Source organism: Chrysemys picta, chromosome 3, assembly GCF_011386835.1.
Source record: "Chrysemys picta bellii isolate R12L10 chromosome 3, ASM1138683v2, whole genome shotgun sequence".
Classification (NCBI taxonomy): Eukaryota; Metazoa; Chordata; order Testudines; family Emydidae; genus Chrysemys; species Chrysemys picta.
In genome coordinates, this window is record NC_088793.1 from 200767183 (window position 1) to 200789824 (window position 22642).

General features: G+C 42.9%; 1 protein-coding gene across 2 annotated transcripts in view; it reads left to right on the forward strand.

Annotated features, from left to right (window-relative positions):
* Nucleotides 1-362: 362 nt before the first annotated feature.
* Nucleotides 363-22642, forward strand: part of TMX4 (thioredoxin related transmembrane protein 4) — a 57075-nt gene continuing 34795 nt past the window's right edge. For both annotated transcript variants that reach the window (XM_005287496.5, XM_042846803.2), the window contains exons 1-2: nucleotides 363-601; nucleotides 17351-17466. In XM_005287496.5, coding sequence (XP_005287553.3) covers nucleotides 420-601; nucleotides 17351-17466 — 298 coding nt within the window. In that variant the 5' untranslated portion in view covers nucleotides 363-419. The remainder of the gene's footprint in view (nucleotides 602-17350; nucleotides 17467-22642) is intronic.

Genomic DNA, 22642 nt, shown 5'->3' on the forward strand with positions numbered 1-22642 from the left:
TGCACTAGCACTGGGGTGACCAGACAACAAATGTGAAAAATCCGGACGGGGGTGGGGGGGGGGTAATAGGAGCCTATATAAGAAAAAGACCCAAAAAATAGGACTGTCCCTATCAAATCAGGACATCTGGTCACCCTCACTAGTGCACACATGCTCACAGCCCTGCCACACAGGCGCCCCGGGAACCTAAGCCCCCAGACACGTGGTCTGCAGCAGGCCACACAGCAACTCCCGCCTTCCGGGTCTGCCTCTGCACGTCCCCCATAGACCCCGCCCCCTCTAGTCCCGCGGAGGGACGCCCCGCCCAGTCCTCCCAGGCCCCGCCCCCAGGCCCTGTCCCACTGTCTTCCCAGGCCCCGCCCAGTCCTCCCAGGCCCCGCCCGTCTCTGTAGCGGCTGGGCTGGGCCGGGCCGGGGAACATGGCGGCGGGCGCGCGGCGAGCCGGGCTGGGCGCCGCGGGGACAGCGCTGCTGGCCGCCGGGCTGGTGCTGGCGCTGAGCCCCTCCGAGGTGGGCAGCCCCGGCGAGCAGCGGGGCCACGTGCGGGTCCTGAGCGCCGCCAACTGGAGCCTGGTGCTGCAGGGCCAGTGGATGGTGCAATTGTGAGTAACGGCCCCGCCGCCGGTTCCTCGCCCCCGGGAGGGTCCGTTCTTTATAGCGCCCCCCCCCCCGACAGTCCGTCCTCTATAGCCCCCCCCCAGGACAGTCCGTCCTCTTAGCCCGCCCCCCCGGACAGTCCGTCCTCTACTATAGCCCGCCCCTCCCCCCCGGGATAGTCCGTCCTCTTAGCCCGCCCCCCAGGACAGTCCGTCCTTTACTATAGCCCGCCCGCCCCCCCCGGACAGTCCGTTCTCTGTAGCGCCCTCTCTCCCCCCCCCCCCCCGCGACAGTCCGCTTCCCCCCCCTCCTGGGACACTCCGCCCTCCTTAGCCCCCGCTCCCCCACCCGGGGCGGGCTGTTCTCCATAGCTTCTGCCGCCCCAGGAGAGTGCCCCCCCCGCCTGACCCGAGGCAGCCTGTGCTCCCCATGAACAGCCTCCCCTCCCCTGTGATAGTCATCCCATAGTACCCCACCCCATGGTACCCCAGCTCAGGGTGATGGGATGGCTGTACCCTCCCCTGCCCCCCAAACTCCTGTAGGCTGATGGGGTGACCACACTGTGCATCCTTCCCAGCCCAAACACCTATCCAGAGGAGGGACAGGGTAGGGGGCCAGGAGAAGAAATAATGCCCTGCTCCAGATAACTATCACTCCCATCCCTAGAGTGATATTTTAACCCCGTGTCTACCGCCTTAGAACGAGAGCGTGACTGCATTACTTGGGACATCGTTATTTTTGTTTACGGGTGTAGTAACTAATGCCCCTCGAAAACAGTGTGTTTCTTCAGATTAGATAAGCACGTTCTGAAATACGGGCCTGATCCAGCAAATCTTTTACATCGGGGGTAGTCAATAGGCAGACCGCAGGCCAAATCTGGACTGCCAGATACTTTTGAACAGACCCTAAAATCTTGTTATTTACTACTTGTTGTTGTTGTTTATTTTCTTTGGAGTCTGGACCTTGACTAAGAAATTTGGACCTTAACGAAAAATAAGTAACTACCCCTGCTTTACATGGCCTATACTCTTTTCTACTGCTTCCCATCAACCCTAGGTTATAAACATGAAAAAAAAATTCCTGTGACAAATATTATCTACTGTTATCTCTTTCTTCAACAGGGAGTGGGAAATCCACTAAATAATGTTTGCATAATCAGGGCCAAAAACACTTAAGAACATGCTTAATTTGTTGTACGTTAGTAGTCCCATGGACTTCAGTGAGACTACTTGTGTTTGAAAAGCTAAGCATGTGTCCTGCATCTTCTTTGCATTCAAAGCTTCCATTGAATTGTGTTAAAGTAAGGGATACAAAATTGGGATACAGTGGCACTATACATGACTATAAGTAAATTTTTTTTTAAGCTGATAACTACAAGTTCAAAACTACAAAGTCCGTCCCCCTCCCTTCTTACTTCCCAGCAGGGTGTGTCCAATTCTTCTTGTCTTTGGAAGATATGAAGCACACAAAAAATGCCTCATGAGCGTGTTCTTTCTCCCATTGACATCCATAGGAGTTCTGCCATTGACTTCTGTGGAAGTTGAGTGGATCTCACATAGAGCGAAGTTCACTTAGGTCAATGGAAAACTCCCATTGACTGTAATGATGCTAGGATTTCACCCAGGATATCAGACCATTCAAGGGTCTGAAATGCAGATATTTTGAACTTACAGGCTAGCCCAGCTGTATTTGTTTAGCAGCAACAATTTTGTATTTCTGCAAAACATATTATAAACCCTTTTTAAGGCTTGTTTTTAAAATTTCCCTGGTTTTGCGTGCAGGGATGCTGTAAAGTGCAATTTGTATCTTGGCATGTTTGCTGCCTTTCTGTAAAAGTGCTCTCACAGCTTGAATAGCCAAGCAGTTAAAAACAAACTATGAACTACTAGTGATGTCCTTTGCAACGATGTTATGAGGAACGTTCACGTGTACTTGTTTCTTAAATTTTGTTTTCTAAAAAATGCTCTTCATATTAGAGAGTAAAGAGCTTAGTCCGAGGCTGAAGCAGTGAGTTCGTTTGGATGATCTAATTCTGTATGCTTTATTCCTAAAAAGTCTGTGCATGTTTAAATAACATGACTCAAAGTTGATGGTTGTGGGTGTTAAACTTCAGTAAATCCTTCGGTAAATTTAGGATGTAAACTAGCATTGAGTCTATGAAAGCTGCATTCAAGTTTGTTGTTAGAATATTTCCCTAGGCTTGCTTCTGCCTTGTTATTTTTCTTCTACTGGGATTGAGTCACCCTGCATTAGGAGGTGATTAAAGGGAGGGACTGTCTAGCTCCACTAGGAATTTTAGATTTCACATGCCTATTGGAGTCTTAGCGATATTAGTACGTAGTCAAAATAGACATTATGCCTGACCATCTTGAAGGCCCTGTTTTAGAGACACTATTGACTTACTATTGTGAATAAGGTTTTATAAGGCTTGATTTTTCATTGATTTACTGTATATTCTTGTGTATCTTAAATGCAAAAATGTGATATGAAAATGAAAGGAAAGTTTCTGATATAAATAGAAGGAAAACAAGAAAATAGAGTTGAGGTCATCAGGTGGATAATGTCTTGCCTTGTTACTGCAGTATGAAAAATATTATGAGCCATCAAATGATATATTAATGATTTCCTAGTACCTTTTTCAGTAACCATAAGTCATTTAGTATTTCGTTAGGTGGAGACAATCTGTTAGTTTAGGCTTAAATGTAGGATTTAAATAGAAGAGGTTTTGCACAGTGTAACAAAGCTTTTCATTCACTTAGACCTTAAATGGTTTAACACAAATTTTAGACTCTTTCTGTGAAGGTTTATAAATTAAGATTTTTATATGAAGAAAGAAGATGATTCACTAGCCTGTGTATGAATAATAACTTTATACTAAAATCAAGTGGGTGGTTCATGGTGGTGGCTCCTCACTTTCTCTTGGCCATAAAAAGTAAGTTGAAAAATGTTTTAAGCAACCAACCCCCCCCCCCCCCACATAACCTGCTAAAAAAAGGGGCAGGGGGAAAGGGAGCATGCAAAAATGGTGGTGAATGTCTAAAACCAAAAAGTGGTGGAGCAAAGACATTATTGGGTTAGTTTTCATTCCCTAATAGCTCATTTTGTCAGAACTCTGTGCTGGTTAGACCTCCGATCTTGTTTCAGTCAGATGCGCTCTTCTTCTCAAAACTGATGCTTAATTTAACTAAATCACCTGAATTATGTGACACTGGGACTTTTAAAGACAAATTAATATACTACTTACGGTATTTTAAATTTAAAAATGAAGGCTCCTGATTTTTTTTATAACTAGCAACAGACTCCTCTGTTGGACTGATGTCTACAATGTTTTTTTTTTTTTTTTTTGCCATTCCGCTAACTTCATGAATCTGAAAATCATATTTTTCACACTACAACTGTAGTGTTAACTCTGCTTAGAATTGATGAAGATAAAAGACCTAGTGACGCGTGGCGATGGTAGCATGGGAAACCTACCAGCCCAGGTTTTACCACTAGCTAAGTATGGGGGACATGACAGGACTTGACTTGCCTAAATTCTTTTCCCTTATGGTAGTTGCACTCTGTTTATACATAGACACTGTATATAATATGAAATAGCTGCTTAAGTTTCCCCATGCTCTCTGTCCTTGCACATCCTAAAGTGCCTCTGACGTGACCTCAAGGGGTCATCTCTCTAAGAGAGAGTGAACTTCAGTCTCTGTATCCATTTTGTGCTTGGCCTCTGCTGAAGGAGTTAATCCACTGGTGCTGGATTTGTGATGTCCGTCCTCTATAGCGCCGTGTCTCCCCCCCATCCCCTCCCCAGGACAGTCTTGATGTCTTTCTACTACAACAGGGGTGGGCAAACTTTTTGGCCCGAGGGCCACATCTGGGTATGGAAATTGTATGGTGGGCCATGAATGCTCACAAAATTGGGGATTGGGGTGCGGGGGCGGGGGGTGAGGTGAGTGCTCCAGCTGGGGGTGTAGGAGGGTGCTCTGGGCTGGGACCGAGGGGTTTGGAGGGAGGGAGGGGGACCAGGGCTGGGGCAGGGGGTTCAGGTGCAGGAGGGGATCAGGGATGCAGGCTCCAGGCGGCGCTTACCTGAAGTTGCTCCCAGAAGCAGCGGCATGTCCCCCCTCCGGCTTCTATGTGGAGGCGTGGCCAGGCGGCTCTGTGCTCTGCCCTGTCCGCAGGCGTTGCCCTTGTGCTCCCATCGGCCACTGTTCCCGGCCATTGGGAGCTGCGGGGGCAGCGTGCAGAGCCCCTTGGCTGCCCCTACACGTAGGAGCTGGAGGGGGGACATGCCACTGCTTCTGGGAGCCATGCAGAGTGGGGCAAGCCCCCGATCCCACTCCCTGGTTGGAGCACCTGAGCGGGGCAAGCTCTGGACCCCGCTCTGCGGCGGGAACTTGAGGGCTGGATTAAAATGTCTGGAGGGCCTGATGCGGCCCCCGGGCCGTAGTTTGCCCATCCCTGTACTAGAAAGTAGTCTGAGATCCACTGGTATTCATAGAACAGCCATTAAATGATGACAACTGTTTGTCATTGCTTACTTTGGCTGGATTTGAACTGCTGACCTGGAGGTGAGATTCCCACCCAGTTACCAGTCTCTTGATCCAGAATTTAGTCCAATATACTCCTCTGAAATTGTTGCAGTATTTGACATAAAAATCCTAGCTGGTTGGGAGGCCTGGCATTTTTTCCAACTCCTTTGGTGTCTCCAGAGTTTTTTCTACACTAATAAATGAGTTCTCTTAGCACTTCTGTGGCAGCCATAACTACACTGGAAATCCCTATTTAAAGGCTGTAAGTTCTCTGTCATATAATAAGGGCTGCTGTCTAGACCATGTCAACCTGCATATCTGAAAAATGCTGTCATTTGTTCAAAATGATACAATGGCAAATACTTAGGGAATAGTGTAAATTAATTGGCATAGTACTGACACCATTTATAAGTGGCAAATAGAAAACAGAAAAATCTTGAATGTCAGCATTTCAATTTTAACTTTTTCTACACAATACCAGATGTGAAGAGTCAAGTTCTTTTTCCAGAATAGTACAGTGTATCACTGCAGAACTCACCAATAAAACAAAAATCCATCCTAGAACTAATTTTTAACTATTCACCCATTCACAGCTGGCAAAGTTGCAGGGTCTGGAAATACTGCAGAACATTTTCTCAATGACATGTAGGATAACTGTCTTTTTGAAAGAAATTATAGCTTGTTTTTGGTCTTCTGTTTGCATCAACGTGACAAGGAGTGTGCTGAAGTGTGTGAGATCCAACATTTACAAGAAATGGTGATGATAGGAGGCTAGTATGAACAAAATTGTAAAGGCTTTTTAATCGACTTCTATTTTTTCTCAGCTTACAGAGTAGAAAACATACATTCCACAATATCTGAGAAAATATTTTGATTTTGGTTTTATGTTGTTTTGTGTTGTTGGTTTTGTGTTATATGAATACATTGCTGACATGTCTGTGGCAGCTTGAACCACTGTATCGTGTACTTGTGGGAGGAATGACTTGAGAGCCAGAAGGTTGTCCCTGAGTTCTCACACATTTATATGCAAGTGTGACTGTTGACAACTGCACAACACTGTTCCAGGTCTAGCGGTGGATTGAACAGCCTGATAGTGCCTGGTTTGCCTGTTTGTTGGCCATGAACTCTGGCCCAGTGGAGCATTTGTTTTGGACTAGGCCCCAGTTGAATTAATGGTGTACGTTAATGAGAGTAATGGTTGAAGAACTAGCAGAAGATGCGGAAGGGCTTTGGCTTGGCATAAGTGTTACCCAGACAAGTGCTTCACTCCCTGTGAACAAAAGAATACCTATTACTTTGGGAATGCTGTTTGTAGATATCCAGCACCACTTATTTGTCCTCCATGTATAGTGTAGGCAAGTCTACAGTGTAAGCCATTGTGCTAACGGTCTATATAGCAATAGAATCCAGAGATAGTGTTTACTGTTGAGGGTTTGAGCATAGTTAGGGTATGTCTACACTGCAATTAAAAACCCATGTCTGGCCCAGGCTTGCGGGGTTGGACTAAGGGGCTGTTTAATTGTGGTGTAGAGTCTTGGGCTGGAGCTCAGGCTCTAGGACCCTGCAAGGTGAGAGGGTCCCAGAGATTGGTTTGGAGCCTGAGCCATATCTACACCACAATGAAACAGGCTCTTAGCCTGCAAGTCGGAGTCAGCTGGCATGGGCCAGCCTGGTTGTTCAGTTGCAGTGTAGGCATACCCTCTGGGCCTTCTGCAGCGATAGTGGACAAATTGACGGAACTCGCGTATTTCTTTTCTGCTCATAGCAAAAAGCATCAATATATCAATCTTAAAGTCAACTCCATTGTGATATGGGTGTTAGTGGATTACAGAGGTTAATTCCTGGATCTTTATGTTGACTGGCCAGATGAAATGCACTCGAGACTTACTGAGTTTTGTGAAAGGTGACACTCTTCTCACCTCCTCATAGAAATCAGGTCTCTATTCCTGCAGGATCTTGGTGAGTCTACTTATCTTTTATTCCCTTGGAGAATGCAGCCTGCCCTGGATTAACCAACACAGAGTGTTGAGGCAGCTGTTGTAAAAACAAGATTTGAATGGTCTACTCCCGAAGAGCAGTGATAACACTCCCTGCATTCCTGATGTTTTGAGTTGTGTACTGTGTATTTGCAATATACATCTCCCTTGCTTCACAATGCATGGATTAAGGAGGTTAAAAAAAACCCTTCGTCATCAGCCTGAAACTCCTTGAATGCCAGGCTAGTGCTGCTGTGCATGTTAAGAAACCTAACTCAAGTGATACTCTTTGCAATGCTTTGCCACTGCAACAGCAGAAGAGGAAGAAAACAGTGCCAATAGTAGCTGCTGTGGGTATATTAACACCGTTAGTCACCAGCTTCCTGCTTAAGTGAAATGCCGGATTATTTTACCATATTCGGCTATAAAGGGGAGGAAATGCTTTTAAGAGCATGATTATCAATTCTTTTTATCTCTCTCTGTTTTGGACACATATATTCAAAGATTTAAGGTGTGATTTCCTCTCTCTAAATGATGCCACACTTTGTAACAGGCATGTTAATAGACAATAAGTCTTACATACATACCCTGCGTGGAGTTCACTGAAAGAATAGACTATAGGCTCATGTAAAGAGGAACTGTAGCATGAGGCTAATCTGAGGAAAATGTAGTAGGGGAATGGAGAGGGTGCAGAAGATGATGGAAGGAAGAGCAGTAGATAGGATATGAAGGGGGAGATGCTGGCCTGTAAACTATTTGGGGCTGGTGGAAAACAGTGGTAGGTTCCTGCACACAAAAAGATCTCTGAAGTGAAATCCTCATTCCATTGAAGTTAATGAAAAATTTTCCAATGATATCTGTTGGGCCATGATTTCCCTCTCATAATAGCATAAAAGCCCTTATTTATCTTCCTGATCAACAGAGTCTGGCTTTCTATCTTCACCTTCCTCTAGTATGGATTTTGGGTTTCATGTGTTCCTTGTCTCAGAAAGTCTCTTTTATGTGTCTCTAGGCAGGTCTATGCGACCGCTTAAATTGATCTAACTTATGTTGCTCAAGGGTGTGAAAGAGACCCCCCCCCCCCCCCCGAGCAGCGCAAGTTACAGTGACAAGTGTTGTCCATACCGGTACTGTGTTGGTGAGAGACACTCTCCTGCCAACATAACTTCCTCCTCTCACGGAGGTGGAGTAATTATGCTGATAGGAGAGCAGCATAGAGCGTCTTAACGGTACACACTACAGCGGCACATCTACATCGGATGTAACGCTTCTAGTGTAGACCTGCTTTCTTTCTCCCTTAGCTCATCCAGGTCAGCCACTCTAGTGTCAAGAATCTGTACTTGGTCTCTGAGGGCCATGAGCTCCTTTCACCGAATGCACACACACACACACCCGCTGCCCACAAGGCAGGTAATCATACATGCTGCATTCAGTGCAATAAACTGGATAGCCATCCTTCTGCTGCTGGACTTCCGCTCGCATTCTTTGTACTCCTGAATCTTTTTTTGTTTGTGTTACATCACGTTATGCTTAATTATATCTCATAAAGGCAGCAACTTCCTTTTGTGATTCACACTGTTGCTAGGACCTAATGTAGAAGAAATATACTCACACAGTTGCTTCTGGGCTTTGAAGTGTATGAGTCTTGCAGGTTTCAATCCACAGCTGTTCAGTGGATAAAACTTCAGAAAGCCCACTGTTAAGTGGAGTCTCTGAGAAAGTAAATATAGAGATTTTTTTCCCTTGAAACCATTAATAAGTTTTAAAAACAAGGTGAAATATTCTTGCTTAGAGCACTTGAAAGGGGGAGAACCAGAATAGATCATTATAATAAATATACATTTCTAAATATTTATGGCTCTCTGTCAGTCTGGGCCTTGAAAGACTGACAAATTACAGGCAAAATGAGGATACTCTACTGGTGGTGATAGGCCACAGATGATGAGTATTCATTCCCCTCCTTTGAGAAAATCTTTTGCATATGATCTGAGGCTGGCCTGTCAGATTTGGATTTGAACTAAAAAAAAAAAAAGCTAATCCCCTGGTGCTGTAAAAAGGCACATCAAGTTTGATAGGACAGAAGGGAAGGACATTCTGCCTCCTCAGCCGTGTCACTGAGCTGGAGAGTGAGCGAATAGTGGGGAGTCACTGCAGTGGAAGATGCAGGGGACCTCACCATAGGGCCCCTGCCCTGTGAGCCCCCTCGGCCCCTCCTTCCTCAAGCACCACCTGAGCCGGCTGCGAGACTTGCAGCCAGGGTGTCACCAAATCTCGCCCAAGAAACCGCTGTACATGCTCGTGCTCCTCACCCTTAATTTCCTCGCAATCATGTCCCTCCTCGAGACCAAATGGTGGGACCTTTCACCACCCAAGTAGTGCGAGGAACCCTAGTGGGCCAGTCTGTATTCCAGCCTGGTCCTATGGCCCACGGGGATGTTAGTTGGCTTCTCGTTCATGGAGCTGTAAGCATGGGTGTGTACTTGGCATGGTTCATGACCTCCCCTGACACTTGTCCTTGCTGTGGTGAGAGGGAGACGCAGGCACACATTTACATCGAGTGTGCCAGGTTGTAGCTCCTCTTCCAGCTCCTCCAAAACCTCCTACTTAAGTTTTGGCTGCATTTTTCCCATACCTCCTGGTTTATGCACACCCTATCCGTGGCTCCACAAAGTTGCGAGACCGCCTCGTCAATCTCCTTCTGGCACTGGCCACAGTGGTTGTCCATCATACCGGTATGAGGAAGTTGGATGGGGGCTGGGGGCGCTGCAGCTGCAGGGTCTATTTCTGATCTTCCCTCAAGTCACACCTCCAGGCAAAGTTCCTCTGGGCCACGTCCACTGGCTCCCTGGACACCTTCAAGGAGCAGTGGGCGCTGTCCGGGATTCTCTGATCAGTGTCCCCCTCTGGATCCCTGCTTTTGAACCTGTGCCCCTGTTTGTCCATTTTTTTTGTCCCCTGTGATCTTTTGATGCCTGGGTCTGGTGGCTCCTCCCCTTAGGGGGTGTGTGTGTGTGTGTGTGTGAGCTTTAGATGTAGGCCGGTTTAAGCCTGCCTATCCCTGGAGCCTCAATAGGTGCAATGGAAGATGAACTCTAAGATAAAACTTAGGTGTGTTAAATATCTGTCCTGATCCCAACTACCACTGTTGATATGATCACTGTTCAGATTAGCAAAAAGAACAGGAGTACTTGTGGCACCTTAGAGACTAACAAATTTATTAGAGCATAAGCTTTCGTGGACTACAGCCCATGTATATTGAGGAGATTAGATTAGATTCTTCTGCCTCCCCCGCTTCCTGGGCCATTTGGCCACTTGTAAAATGTAGCACAACAAATAGTATGGCTTTAATAAAGTTTAACTCACTGTTTTGAGGCTAGTTTTGTTGCCATATTTGGTCCCATCTACAGTGTGTTTCTCTGTGGGTATGTGGTTGGATGTGAGGCAGAGAAGAGCAATCTAAGGATTTGTTTTCACTAGTGGCCTTTTCCACCCTTACAAATAACCTCAGTATCAGCTGGTTGCTGGCTGTACCGAGAGTGACTGCAGAGATAACAGGGTTGAAGCAATTAAGATTCGTGTGGAGGGTCTTATTGTGTCTGAACAGTGCTTAACCCAACTGTGTCTCAAATCTTGCTTTGGCTTTTGGGTGCTACTGCAGTATAAATCAAAACAATTTATAATTTTATTTTTAGTAAGGGCAAAACCACAGGAGGATTTGTGTGGTTTTGCTGGCCTCTAGGAAATTACTTTTACATTCCGGGGTGCCCAGAATTGCCGATTCCTGTGCTCTGTGAAAATCCACCTTGTTCCCCATGTGCTCAACAGCAAAATACAATAATTTGATGATGCAATGCAATCAATAATCATGGTTGTCTGATATGTCCCTTTATCAGTTGGCTTTCTCTCCCTGCTACTGTTCTGACTCTGGCACTCTTCTCAAAGGCATGGTAGAGAAGAGCTGTCCTTATAGCCTCAGGTGACTTGAAACGCCAAACTTGAAACTTTGACCTCAGTGATTTCACCTTTCTGTTTCAAACAGCGTATTGTAGCTAAGATTTGGAAACATTGCCTTTATAACAAGATTGTAAATGTTTTAGTTACTGAATAAATACACAATTCTATACTCTTGCATCAGTGACCCTCATAGGCAGTTTTAAAAAATATAAACAAATACACTTCAACCATATCAGTTTGTGATTGCATTAGGGTACATGTTTTTGGCCCTGTTAACAACCTATGGATGTCATTGTGACGTTGACCTGTTCTAAAGGAGCAGATTCTATCTAAGGAGTGGTGACCTACAGTTCTAGTGCGAAGCATTTTGTTGTGGTGTTTTTTTCTCCTCTCCTGGTTGGTGCTCTCATTTGTTGCACTGATCTGAAAAATTTTGTCTACTGCATTGGTAAAATATTTTGAATATTTTCTATTTTAGCATCAATATAAAAAAAAGAATCTGTTATTTTGAGGTTACATATAACTGGTTTCCTGTGAGTCTATTAAGTTATCTGTCATATTTCTTCAAATGGTTTTTATACCTTTACTTTTATAACTGGTAGGCATGAAAAATGTCATTATCTAGGAAACTTATTTTAAGACCAGATTGTGACATTTTGGTTTAAACCCCTCCCCCCCCCCCAACTTTGATCTTGTAAATATTGGAAATCTTGTGATTATCTTCTCTGGTAACACATTTGTAGTGCAGCTGGGTTTATAAAATTCCTATCAATATGTCCAGTTATTAGCTTGTAGGGGCATAGGCTGGCTTTAGCGTCTTTATTAATCTGTTACCCATCCCACTGTTATGTAACTTGATAAAACCTAAATTCTTTCAAGAGCTCAGTCTTTGCTTTCCCCTGAGCCTCATCTTTTCTGTAACTTTTATTTAAAACCATTGTCATTTTTAAAGAGGAAGAGGTGTAGACAGCGGGAAATAGGAGAAAAAATAAAAATATTTTTTTGTCCTTCTCCGTTCCCTCCTTCACCTCCATTCTGCATACACATTCTTAGTACTCCTTTCCTCCATTTACCATCCAGTTTAATTCTTGATTATGTTGGGACTTACATACTACATCGTTTTTTCTGTACATTCTTTAATTTCACTGCATTCTTGTGACGTCTGATCACTTCTGGACTGTAGTAGTTTTAAGGTCTGTAACGCTGTGTCTGGGAGTGACTTGCGAAGAAATGACTCAAAACCAGTTGACTTAAGGTGCATAAAAAATGAAGTGAAAAGGTGACCAGATAGCAACTGTGAAAAAACAGGATGGGAGGGCGGGGGGAAGGGGAATAGGCGCCTATATAAGAAAGTCCCAAAGAACGGGACTGTCCCTTTGAAAATGTGACATCAGGTCACCCTAAGTGAAAGTTAAAGGCAGGTTGCAGCTTCTCAAAATTTTGAATAGTGCCAAAAGATGATTTCAGCTATTAGAGCTCTTGCTCACTGTTCTCGGAACTCCTGGCAGAAGTGCCTACATATGGATATGCATCCTGTAGCCCACTGAAGGGGAAAGACTGCCATCGTATGTACTGTGTTAGCAGGTCTATGTAATTGTGGCACAAAAGCAGCAGCACCGAGGAGGACAGAGGGTTCTCTGAAGCTTGGTCCTCACTCAGGATCCCTTGCCATTATTCTTAACATGTTCAGTAGTGTCACATTCATAATGCTTGTGACAGGTGCACATAGACTGCAGAATGTAGTAATAGTCTCCTCTTTAATAATTCTGTCCTGATCTGCAATGGGGAATAAAACTAAATGTAAATACTTACTGTGAACACAGCCAAGCTACACCTAAAAGCATTTGATAGACCAGCACATCTATATCTATTAGAAAAAAAAATAGCATAACTGAGGTCAATGGCAATGTTCCAGCTATATTCCCCTTCTTTTAAAAGAATGGGAAGACTGTTGGCTGAGCCTTCTGCATCAAGTCCCTGTCTGAAAAATTCAATGTTTGACTTCCTGGCATGCTGCAAAAGCCATCTCTTTTCTCAGGTTTGGGGAGTTAGGAGGGAGGAATAGCTAAGGGATGGTGTCTGGGAAAGATGTTTTGTTCAATCTCTTCTTTGTAAGTTATACCTGATGATTTTTGCTACATAGGAAAGCTTGGCTGCTGGGTCAGTCATATTGTGTAAATTGTTTTGAGTGTTAAAGGCACCTGTAGCCTATAATAGGCACTTTCTTTTTTTACAGTTCTACACATATTACTTACTACTGTATAAGAGCACACTGTGCACCATCTCCACATTAATAAAATTTGTAAACAAGAAACAGTTAAGGCATGCCGCCACTTCAGTCATGGCATGTTGTTTATTTGTTTACTATCAACCCAAGTTATGTGGGTGGCCCCTCTTTGGAGTCAATGGGAACTTATGCTGCCTGGAACCCCATTGACTACGATGAGGGTTCGTCCATGTAAGTCCCTTATTGGATGAGGGTCTGCATGAGAGATGAGGTGACATAGGATGTTGGACATTTATGAGAAATAAGCAACCCCACAGCCTTCTATTACAGGTTGCATTGTATTGGGTGGTATGTGTATAATAGATGTAGGTTGATGTGTGAACAAGGGTCCTCTGGTTGTAAATGAAATTCCCATTGCTCTCAATGCCACTTGCATATCTTGGGCAGGGTATATTGTTATGTAATATAAACAGTCTTGTATAAGCCTGCTCCAGGAATCAGTGTTAAGTTCATCTTCATCTCCCTTTTTTTTTAAATCTAAATATTTATATGTTGCTTATTTTATTTTATATTTTCTTTTTTGTGGTTGGAGTGGAGACTTCACGTTCTTGCCCAAAACCCTCCTCTCAATAAAACAGCTCTCCTTTATTCAATATATTACTTTAAGTTGTGCCTAGCTTTTTAATATTGTCAATTTAATTTAGCCTACAATGACACAGTCCCATTTAGCCTTTCCTATAAATCTGGTTGTAGTGTAAGAGAGGGTTTTGCTTACATTTTACCCTCACATCAATATAAAATACGTCTGCTTTAGTTTAACATTTCTCATTTATTTTTTTCTTTCCCGTAGTTCTTAAACTTTACATTTTCAGCTCGCAGCAAACAGGGAGCTTTGAATTCTAAAAGGATAGCACATACTTAATTCTCTTACTATTCTGAATGTGGAATGCTTTAGGAGTATTCTTAAATCCCAATTTTGCTTGCTTGGATGTATGCCTATGGATTTTTTTTCGATACTCTTACTATATTTATCATAGGTCTCACATCAGGTGTCTGCAGTGGCTTTATCTCTCACCTTCTGCTTTCTCATTAAATAGTTTTTCTTCTTGTCTTTTGTATTTTCTGACTACTCTTTTATTTCTGAATGTACCTCAAGTGATTTATTCTTTTCTTCATAGAGCACAGGGTTATTTTGCAGACTTTTTTCTGTTAATATTATCTGCTTTATTTGTCAGAAGCTCTTTCTCTTAGGGAATCTGACTTAAAAAGTACAGTACAAAGATGTGTTGCTTCTCTGTTAGGAAATGCATTTCTACAATATTATCTGTAAATGTTTGTTCGCTCTCAGGATATGTTATTTTTGTGTTTTTAAATGATCTCATACATATGCCATTGCTTCATAATTCCACTATATTCGCTTTCAAGCTAAGGCTTCCATTTCTAATTATCACAAGCAATACAAAGTTTTTTTCCAATCACAATTTCCCTTTTAATTTCTAAAATGACATCAAATTCTCTCATATTATGTTATTAGTGGCATTGAAGCAGCTATAAGACAAATTTTTAAGCAATCAAACTAAGCAAAATTCATAGATTTATTTTTCCCCCCTATGAAATTGCCCCAGTCACCCATTCACTTTGTTCCAGATACATAGTTATATCTAATCAGAAGAAGTCAGATTTAAGAATAGAAAAGACAGCATCTTTCAACTAGAAATATTGTTGTGTGTGCCATCTTCGCTCATTAAAGGAGTCTAGTTTCTTGGTAGTCAAAAGAGAAAAGGCTTGAGAAATATATCTAACACCTGCTAACCTAAGGGCTAAGACCACTAACAGAGATAAAAAGTAATTCTTCTTCATTTGTGCTAGGGTCCACAGATTTGTTAAAATCCTGCTTATCCCTTGGGGGCAGAACCAGATCTGTCAGTCACTAGCAGCAAGGGGAATGCCCTGCCCCCTGGATTTTACCTGTTTTATCTACCTCCACAGTTTTGCTGGAAGCCGAACCAGACCGCCGAGCTGAGGAAAATGTCAACCTTTTATTTCAAATTTCTAATTAGCATTTTGACTCCTCATTAGTCCCATCAGTTCTGCATCCTCTTCGGAGATGCTTGCAGTAGATGGTGCCCCTTCAGTCTTCATGAAGAGAGCTAAACTAAGGAAAACCTGTGGCAAAAGGAAAGGGGTCAAGCAGGGGACAGACGTTATTAAGTGCGTCATTGGGGATCTTGGCTGACTTAGTGGGCAGGATGAAGTTTGCTCCTCAGAACCTAGTTTGGGGAGGGGGGGACCTTGGACCCCTCCCCTGGGGCAGGAAAGGAGCCAGGCAGGATTGGAAAAATCAGGTCCAGGGACAAGCTGTTCCCCCATCTCCATGAGGGGAGTGGCGCCAGAAGGGCAGTGTACCAAATGAAAGATAGTGCCTAAGTCCCTACAGCCCACATCAACAGCTACGATTGTAGAGCTCAGCATCTTTCCCTTCCTCCAGTTCTGTCTGAGTCATGGATGGAGGGCACCAGACGCAACATGCACTTTTTTAATGCCAGAGGGTGCACTGCCAGGGCAATTTAGCACAGCTCCTTCCTCCTGCTGCCTCCTCTAGAACATCCCACCCCCTCACTCCCCAGGGGATGCCTACTCCTATCCCACGCTGAGACCTCCAGGGAAACACAGACCCATCTGGTCCATGTGACTTCCATGGAGCAGAAAGGGGTAGAGCTTCTGGGGAGCCCTTCGTTGACACCCAAAAGGAGCCCAAGTGGAGGAGGGGAAACAATAACCCCATGCTTGTAGAAGGCAGTGGGAGTACTAGTCACTGGAAATTATTTTGAAAACAACCTGAGTCCAATTTTGTGCTCCCCTCCCAATCCCCCCCCGCAGTCCAAAACAGGATCATAGTGACAAACTGTGAAAGAGGAAATAAATAAAATAACACTTTCCCTTTCTGACCTAGAGAGCACAGCATGGTGTGTTTTCCTCACCACTCTCCTTCACAGAGTGGAGCACAGGGGGATCAATGCAAAAAGATCAGGCCACAGACATGGTGATTCGGTTTGGATGTGTGTACATGGTCCCACACAGGGAATCTTCCTCCTTTAGAGGAGGAAGGCCAGCTGTCCAAAGCAGCATTATAGGATCAAATAATAAATATTTATTTAAAAACAAATAAAACTTTCAGACACAGAGTACTGTAAAACTATCCTTAGTTCAAGAGCTGCCCTAGACAAGCTATCGCTGTATATCTCCCTCATGTTCCTTGGGAGAATATAATAGAGGGCTGGGAATTTCCTGCCAGACCTTAAAAAACAAAAAGTGTTGCCAGTTGCCACTATCGGTTGCCATGTTCTAATGTCCAGGTTGTTATTCCTAGCTTCTGTTGCAGGTTGCGGTGCCTCTCCACTTTCCCAACCTCCTTCCTCTACCAGTTGGCTGTGGAAACTCATTGTTTCCTCTTCTGTTTAAGTTTCCCACTTTTTCATATCAGACGCCTACATGTAGTCTCTATAGGTTCTTGTTTGCCTTTTTCCTGTTTGATGAACTTTATTTTGTCAGGTTGCATCTCTAAAGAATGTTGTCAAGACAAATATGCCTTGATAGCATAGGTGCCCTGCCTTGATAATATCAAGTAATAAATTAGAGTCAATGTAATTTAGAGGAGGGCCTGAGATGTATGAAGGTGATGTAGAATGTCGTCTTTAGGACATAATTTTTGAAGATACACCTTGCTTCAGTAACTCTTGACAGCTTCCATGAAAATTAATCCATTTTGTGTGTAAATGGGAGTTATTTGTGCTGCATTGTGAAGGATTTGGAAAAGATGATCCTTTCAAACTTGTGAATTATTTAAACAATTTCTATAAATCCATAGGGATTTTTTTAAAACTGGTTGGGATTTAACGATTTTTTTCCTAATCCAGTAGTCTTAATAAGAAAAAATTAGAAAGTGTCTACTTATCTGTGATCAGTACTTTTATATTTCCATTGTATCAGATGTGCGTTTTCTTGAAAGCTTGATTAAAAAAATATTTCAGTGTGTGTATATTAATCTAATACACTTTTCTCTGTTCTTAGTTATGCCCCTTGGTGTCCAGCCTGCCAACAGATTGAAGCAGCATGGGAGAATTTTGCAAAAGGAAGTGAACATCTAGATATCACTGTAGGAAAAGTGGACGTCACTCAAGAACCAGGTACGCTATGAAATGGGCACTATATATAAGTATTTAAAAGGAACACTCGAACCTGTGTAGCTCTTAACTACTGGGAAAATGCTCCATTTTACTGGGTTTCAGAGTAGCAGCTGTGTTAGTCTGTATCTGCAAAAAGAACAGGAGTACTTGTGGCACCTTAGAGATTAACCAATTTATTTGAGCATAAGCTTTCGTGGCTACAGCCCACTTCTTCAGATGCAGTTCATTTTACTGGGGCAACTGAAAAATTGGCCAACTCAGAAAAATTAGATTATTTAATCAAAATAAATGTTATTTCCTTCCATTTCTTTGTGCTGTTCGCATTGTGAATTTAACAGCATAGTATTTCTATCTTCCAAATGAAGGATCAGTGTGGGCCTTCTGCTCTAGTGCCCTCTGTAGTGGACATCCCATAGAAGTGTTTACCTACAGTAGCAGCAAGGAGTCCGGTGTGTTGATCTATCTCTGCCATGGAAGGCTATTACTTGACTGAGATATTTCCACTGCCTGGTAGTAGGGTGACCAGGATGTCCCGAATTTGGGGGCTTTTTCTTATATAGGTACCTATTATCCCCCACCCTCTGTCCTGATTTTTTATACTTGCTGTCTGGTCACCCTACCAGGTAGTAATGGTTGGGGGAACAAGGAGGTTGAAAACCAAGGATTATTCTACTTGGGGAAACAATCTTGAAGTCTGCTCAAGCTAAATGAAAATTTTTATAAACTCTCTCTATTAGCTGGCTGCTTTATTGCATTATCTAGCTATAGTAATGCTTTTAAGTACTTTGAAAGGACCAGTTTAATTTGTTTCTTGTAAATGATGTATAGAAAAAAGCTTTTACAAAACTTGTTCTATAAATTATACTTTCAAATAGGCTATTTCCTGCCTTTGGTTTGTTTTTTGAATAAGTCTGATGCAGATAAGTAACATTTTGAAACCAAAAAAGCTTTGTTAGATTTATAAGTGTGTGCAGATAAATGCAATATGTTTACAATTCTATCCTAGCTGCAAAGGGATGAAGTTTATTATAGTTAGGCTTGGAAGGATTAGATTTTTATCAGTAAATGTTGGTAAATGTCAATTTCTCTGTAGTCATATAAACCTATGAAAAAATATTTCCATTGATGATGATTGAAACTTTACAGATGGGCAAAGTAAGAAAAAAGCTGCTTGACATCTTTTATTAGCATTTGATTTAAGGATACTTTGTGGTTTAATGGTTATACAGCTTCAACTTTTTGAATCTCAAAATCTACTTTTAAATAATTACTGTCTGTCTCCTCCCCCCCCCCCAAATTTCCCACAACTATGAAAATTTACATCGACGACAATAAAAAAATGCTTTAAAATAAACATCAGTATCATCCATTGAAATTTAAAAAAAAAATGAATTCTGCTAAGCTTAATTATAGTAATGATTTGCGATAAAAGTGGGAGGAAGTTCTAGTTACACCCAAATCAGAAAACCATGGCTGATGGTTTTGCTTTATCAAACTGTGGAAGTGCATACACACTTTAAGGGTTTATTTCTCAAGTGCAGGTGATACTGCAATTAAGTTAACTCCATACTGTTAATTTTAACAAGTTCAGACTTAATTTTCTGTACCTGTGAAGCTGAATTCTAATCTCAAGGACAAAGAATACTAGCTGTTCCTAAGGGCTCACTGTGTGCTTGTGAGTTGTATTATTAGAAAGTTGGAGGAACACCAAAATTCTCTGAAATTGAAAGGCTACCAGTATGGGTTCTTCAGTTAGCGAATGCACAAATTGTTACCATGGAAGGAAATAACGTTTATTTTGGATGAGTTTGAAAACAATTCTTCTTTTCTCATGGGCTAAACCTTAATTAAAAGGAACCTCTGCTTCCCCATATTAAAGAAACAGTGAGCTCCTAACTATTGCAATATCAACACCCTAGTTAAGATTGCAACCAGTGTTCCATTGTGAGCCTGACCTTTCTATCCCCATTAGATTTTAAGCTCTTTTGTGTTTGTACTGTGCTAAAACAATGGGACTTTGATCTTTATTAGGGCCTATAGGCATTTATGTGATGCATATGTTTTTTTTAAGAAAATGATTCTTTCAAAAATAAGGCTTTGACAAGCAGAATTGTTTGGGGAAATTTCAAAGAAGTAGTCTTTCTGATAAATAACTTAAAAATTACTGGTAGGATTTTCAAATACAGTAACTCCTCACTTAAAGTTGTCCTGGTTAACGTCTGTTCGCTGTTATGTTGCTGATCAATTAGGGAACATGTTTATTTAAAGTTGTGCAATGCTCCCTTCTGACATTGTTTGGCAGCCGCCTGCTTTGTCCACTGCTTGCAGGAAGAGCAGCCCATTGCAGCTAGCTGGTGGGGGCTTGGAACCAGGGTGGACCGGCAGCCCTCCATCAGCTCCCCCTATCAGCTCCCCGCTCCCCAAAATTCCCTGTGCTGCAGCCGTCCAGCAGGCTATCAATCAGCAGTTCAGCTGTCCCTCCCCCCACTGCCATGTGCTGCTCCTGCCCTCTGCCTTGGAGCTGCTCCCGGGAGCTCCTGCTTGCTGTGCAGGGGGGGAAAGGGGGCCTAATGTCAGGGTGTCCCCCTCCCCCATGCTCCTGCACCCCGCTTACCCCTTCTCCATATAGAGCAAGGAGAGGACACGGAGAGAGAGAGACAGAGAGAGCTTGGGGCAGCAGCTGCTGTCTCAACTTCCTGATCCACTTAAAAAGACAGTGCACTTAAGAGTGGGTCAGCTTACTTAAAGGGGCAGTGTGCATCTCTGTCTCTCCCCCACACACAAGGTGTGTGTCTGTCTCTGTCTGCTATGCTGTTTCCCCTCCCTCCTGTCTCTGTCTGCTATGCTGTCTCCCCTCCCTCCTGTTCCTGCTGCCTTGTGTGAGAGGCTACATTAACAACCATGTGTTAATCCTTGAGGGCTCAGCTGAGTGCTGGTTCGTCATTTAGCAGCAAGGCATTTCCTGGGAAATATCCCTCCCTCTTCCACCCTCTAACTGCACCACCTCAGCCAAGCTTCACAATCATCATAGCAGTGAACAGTATTACATTGTTTGTTTAAAATGTATACTGTGTGTATATCTATATAATATAGTTTTTTGTCTAGTGAAAAAAATTTCCCTGGCACCTAACACCCCCCCCCCCCCCATTTACAGTAATTCTTATGGGGAAATTTGGATTCGCTTAACATCATTTCGCTTAAAGTCGCATTTTTCAGGAACAGAACTACAATGTTAAGCGAGGAGTTACTGTAGCCTAAGTGGTTTTGGCTCTCTATGGTTTATCATCTGATTTTTCTTTTAGTAGATAAGTTTACGATTACCGTGTGCCCCATGTGGGAATTCAGTTGACCATAGGCTTCCATGTTTTTTGTGCTCTAGAAAGTTTTTTGCAAGGGACCTGTTAAGGTTACTTTAGTTTAGTCAGTTTTTGGTTGTAACCTAAGTTGAAGTATTTTTCAATCATAGGGGCAATCGTACTGGGGGCTTTGCCCATGTCAGTGGACCCACTTCTTGGCTGGAAGGTGTATGCTGGGAAAGATCATTGTTGGAAGTGGGAACTTGGTTGTAATCAACAGGTGGGGAAGAAATTGTCAATGCCCTTGCCCTGCTCTCCCCAAAAAAGTCTCCGTTCAGATGGATTGGATAATTGGATAGGGACGGGAATACTTAGGGATAGTGAGGGAGACTTTCAAAGGCCTAAATGGTTTTCAGGTGCTTAACTCCCACTGGTCAATGGGAGTTAAGCACCTACCTCCCATCTGTGCCTTTGAAAAGTAGACATGTTAATGGTCATATCATTCATTACAAACTTAATAAATTTACTGCATGAATGCCTTATGCATGTCTCCTGGGATGATTGCCACCATGGCTAACCAAGAGAATAAAAGAAATGGTTAGAGGCAAAAAGGAATCCTTTTAAAAATTGGAAGTCATACTGAGGAAAATGGAAAGGAGCATAAATTCTGGCAAGTCATGTGTAAAAGTATAGTTAGGCAAGCCAAAAAATAAAATTTGAAGAGCAACTAGCAAAACACACAAACGAACAGCAATTTTTTTAAAGTACATCAGCAGTAGGAAGACTGCCAATCAATCAGTGGGGCCACTGGATGATTGAGATGCTAGAGAAGCTCTCCGGGAAAAAAAGGACGTTGCGGAGAAGCTAAATTAATTATTTGCATCAGTCAAAGAATTCTCTGCATTTGTCAGAGATGACAAATCTGAGGAATTGTCCCAGATTGAAGTGTCAGTAGAGGTAATTTTGGAACAGATTGATAACTTAAACAGTAATAAATCACCAGGACCAAATGGTATTCACCCAACAGCTCAGAGGGAACTAAAATATGAAATTACTAATTGTGATACGTAACCTATCACTTACGTCTTCTGTGTAGATGGCTGGAGGATAGCTAATGTGATGCCAATTTTTAAAAAATGCTCCAGAGGCAAACTTTGCAATTATAGGCCGGTAATCCCAACTTCAGTACCAGGCAGATTGGTTGCAACTATAGTAAAGAACAGAATTATCGGATACATAGATGAACACGATATGTTGAGGAAGAGTCAACATAGCTTTTGTAAAAGGAAATCATGCCCACCAATCTATTAGAATTCTTGGAGGGGGTCAACAAACATGGACAAGGGTGATCCAGTGGGTATAGTGTACTTGAACTTTCAGAAAGCTGTTGACAAAGGTCCCTCACTAACGGCTCTTAAGCAAAGTAAGGAGCCATGGGATAAGAGGGAAGGTCCTCTCGTGCATCAGTAACTGGGTAAATGATAGGAAACAAAGGGTAGGGATAAATGGTCAGTTTGCAGACTGAACAGAGGTAAATAGCATTGTCCCCCGTGGATCTGTACTGGGACCAGTGCTATCCAACATATTCATAAATGATTTGGAAAAAGTGGTAAACAGTGAGGGGCAAAGTTTGCAGATGATACAAAAGTTACGTAAGATAGCTAAGTCCAAAGCAGACTCTGAAGAGTTACAAAGGGATCTTTCAAAACTGGGTGACTGGGCAACAAAATGGCAACTGAAGTTCAATGTTGATAAATGTAAAGTAATGCACATTGGAAAACATACGAAATGATGGGGTCAACATTCGCTGTTACTACTCAAGAAAGTGGAGTCATTATGGATAGTTTTCTGAAAATGTCCACTCAGTGTGCAGCTGCAGT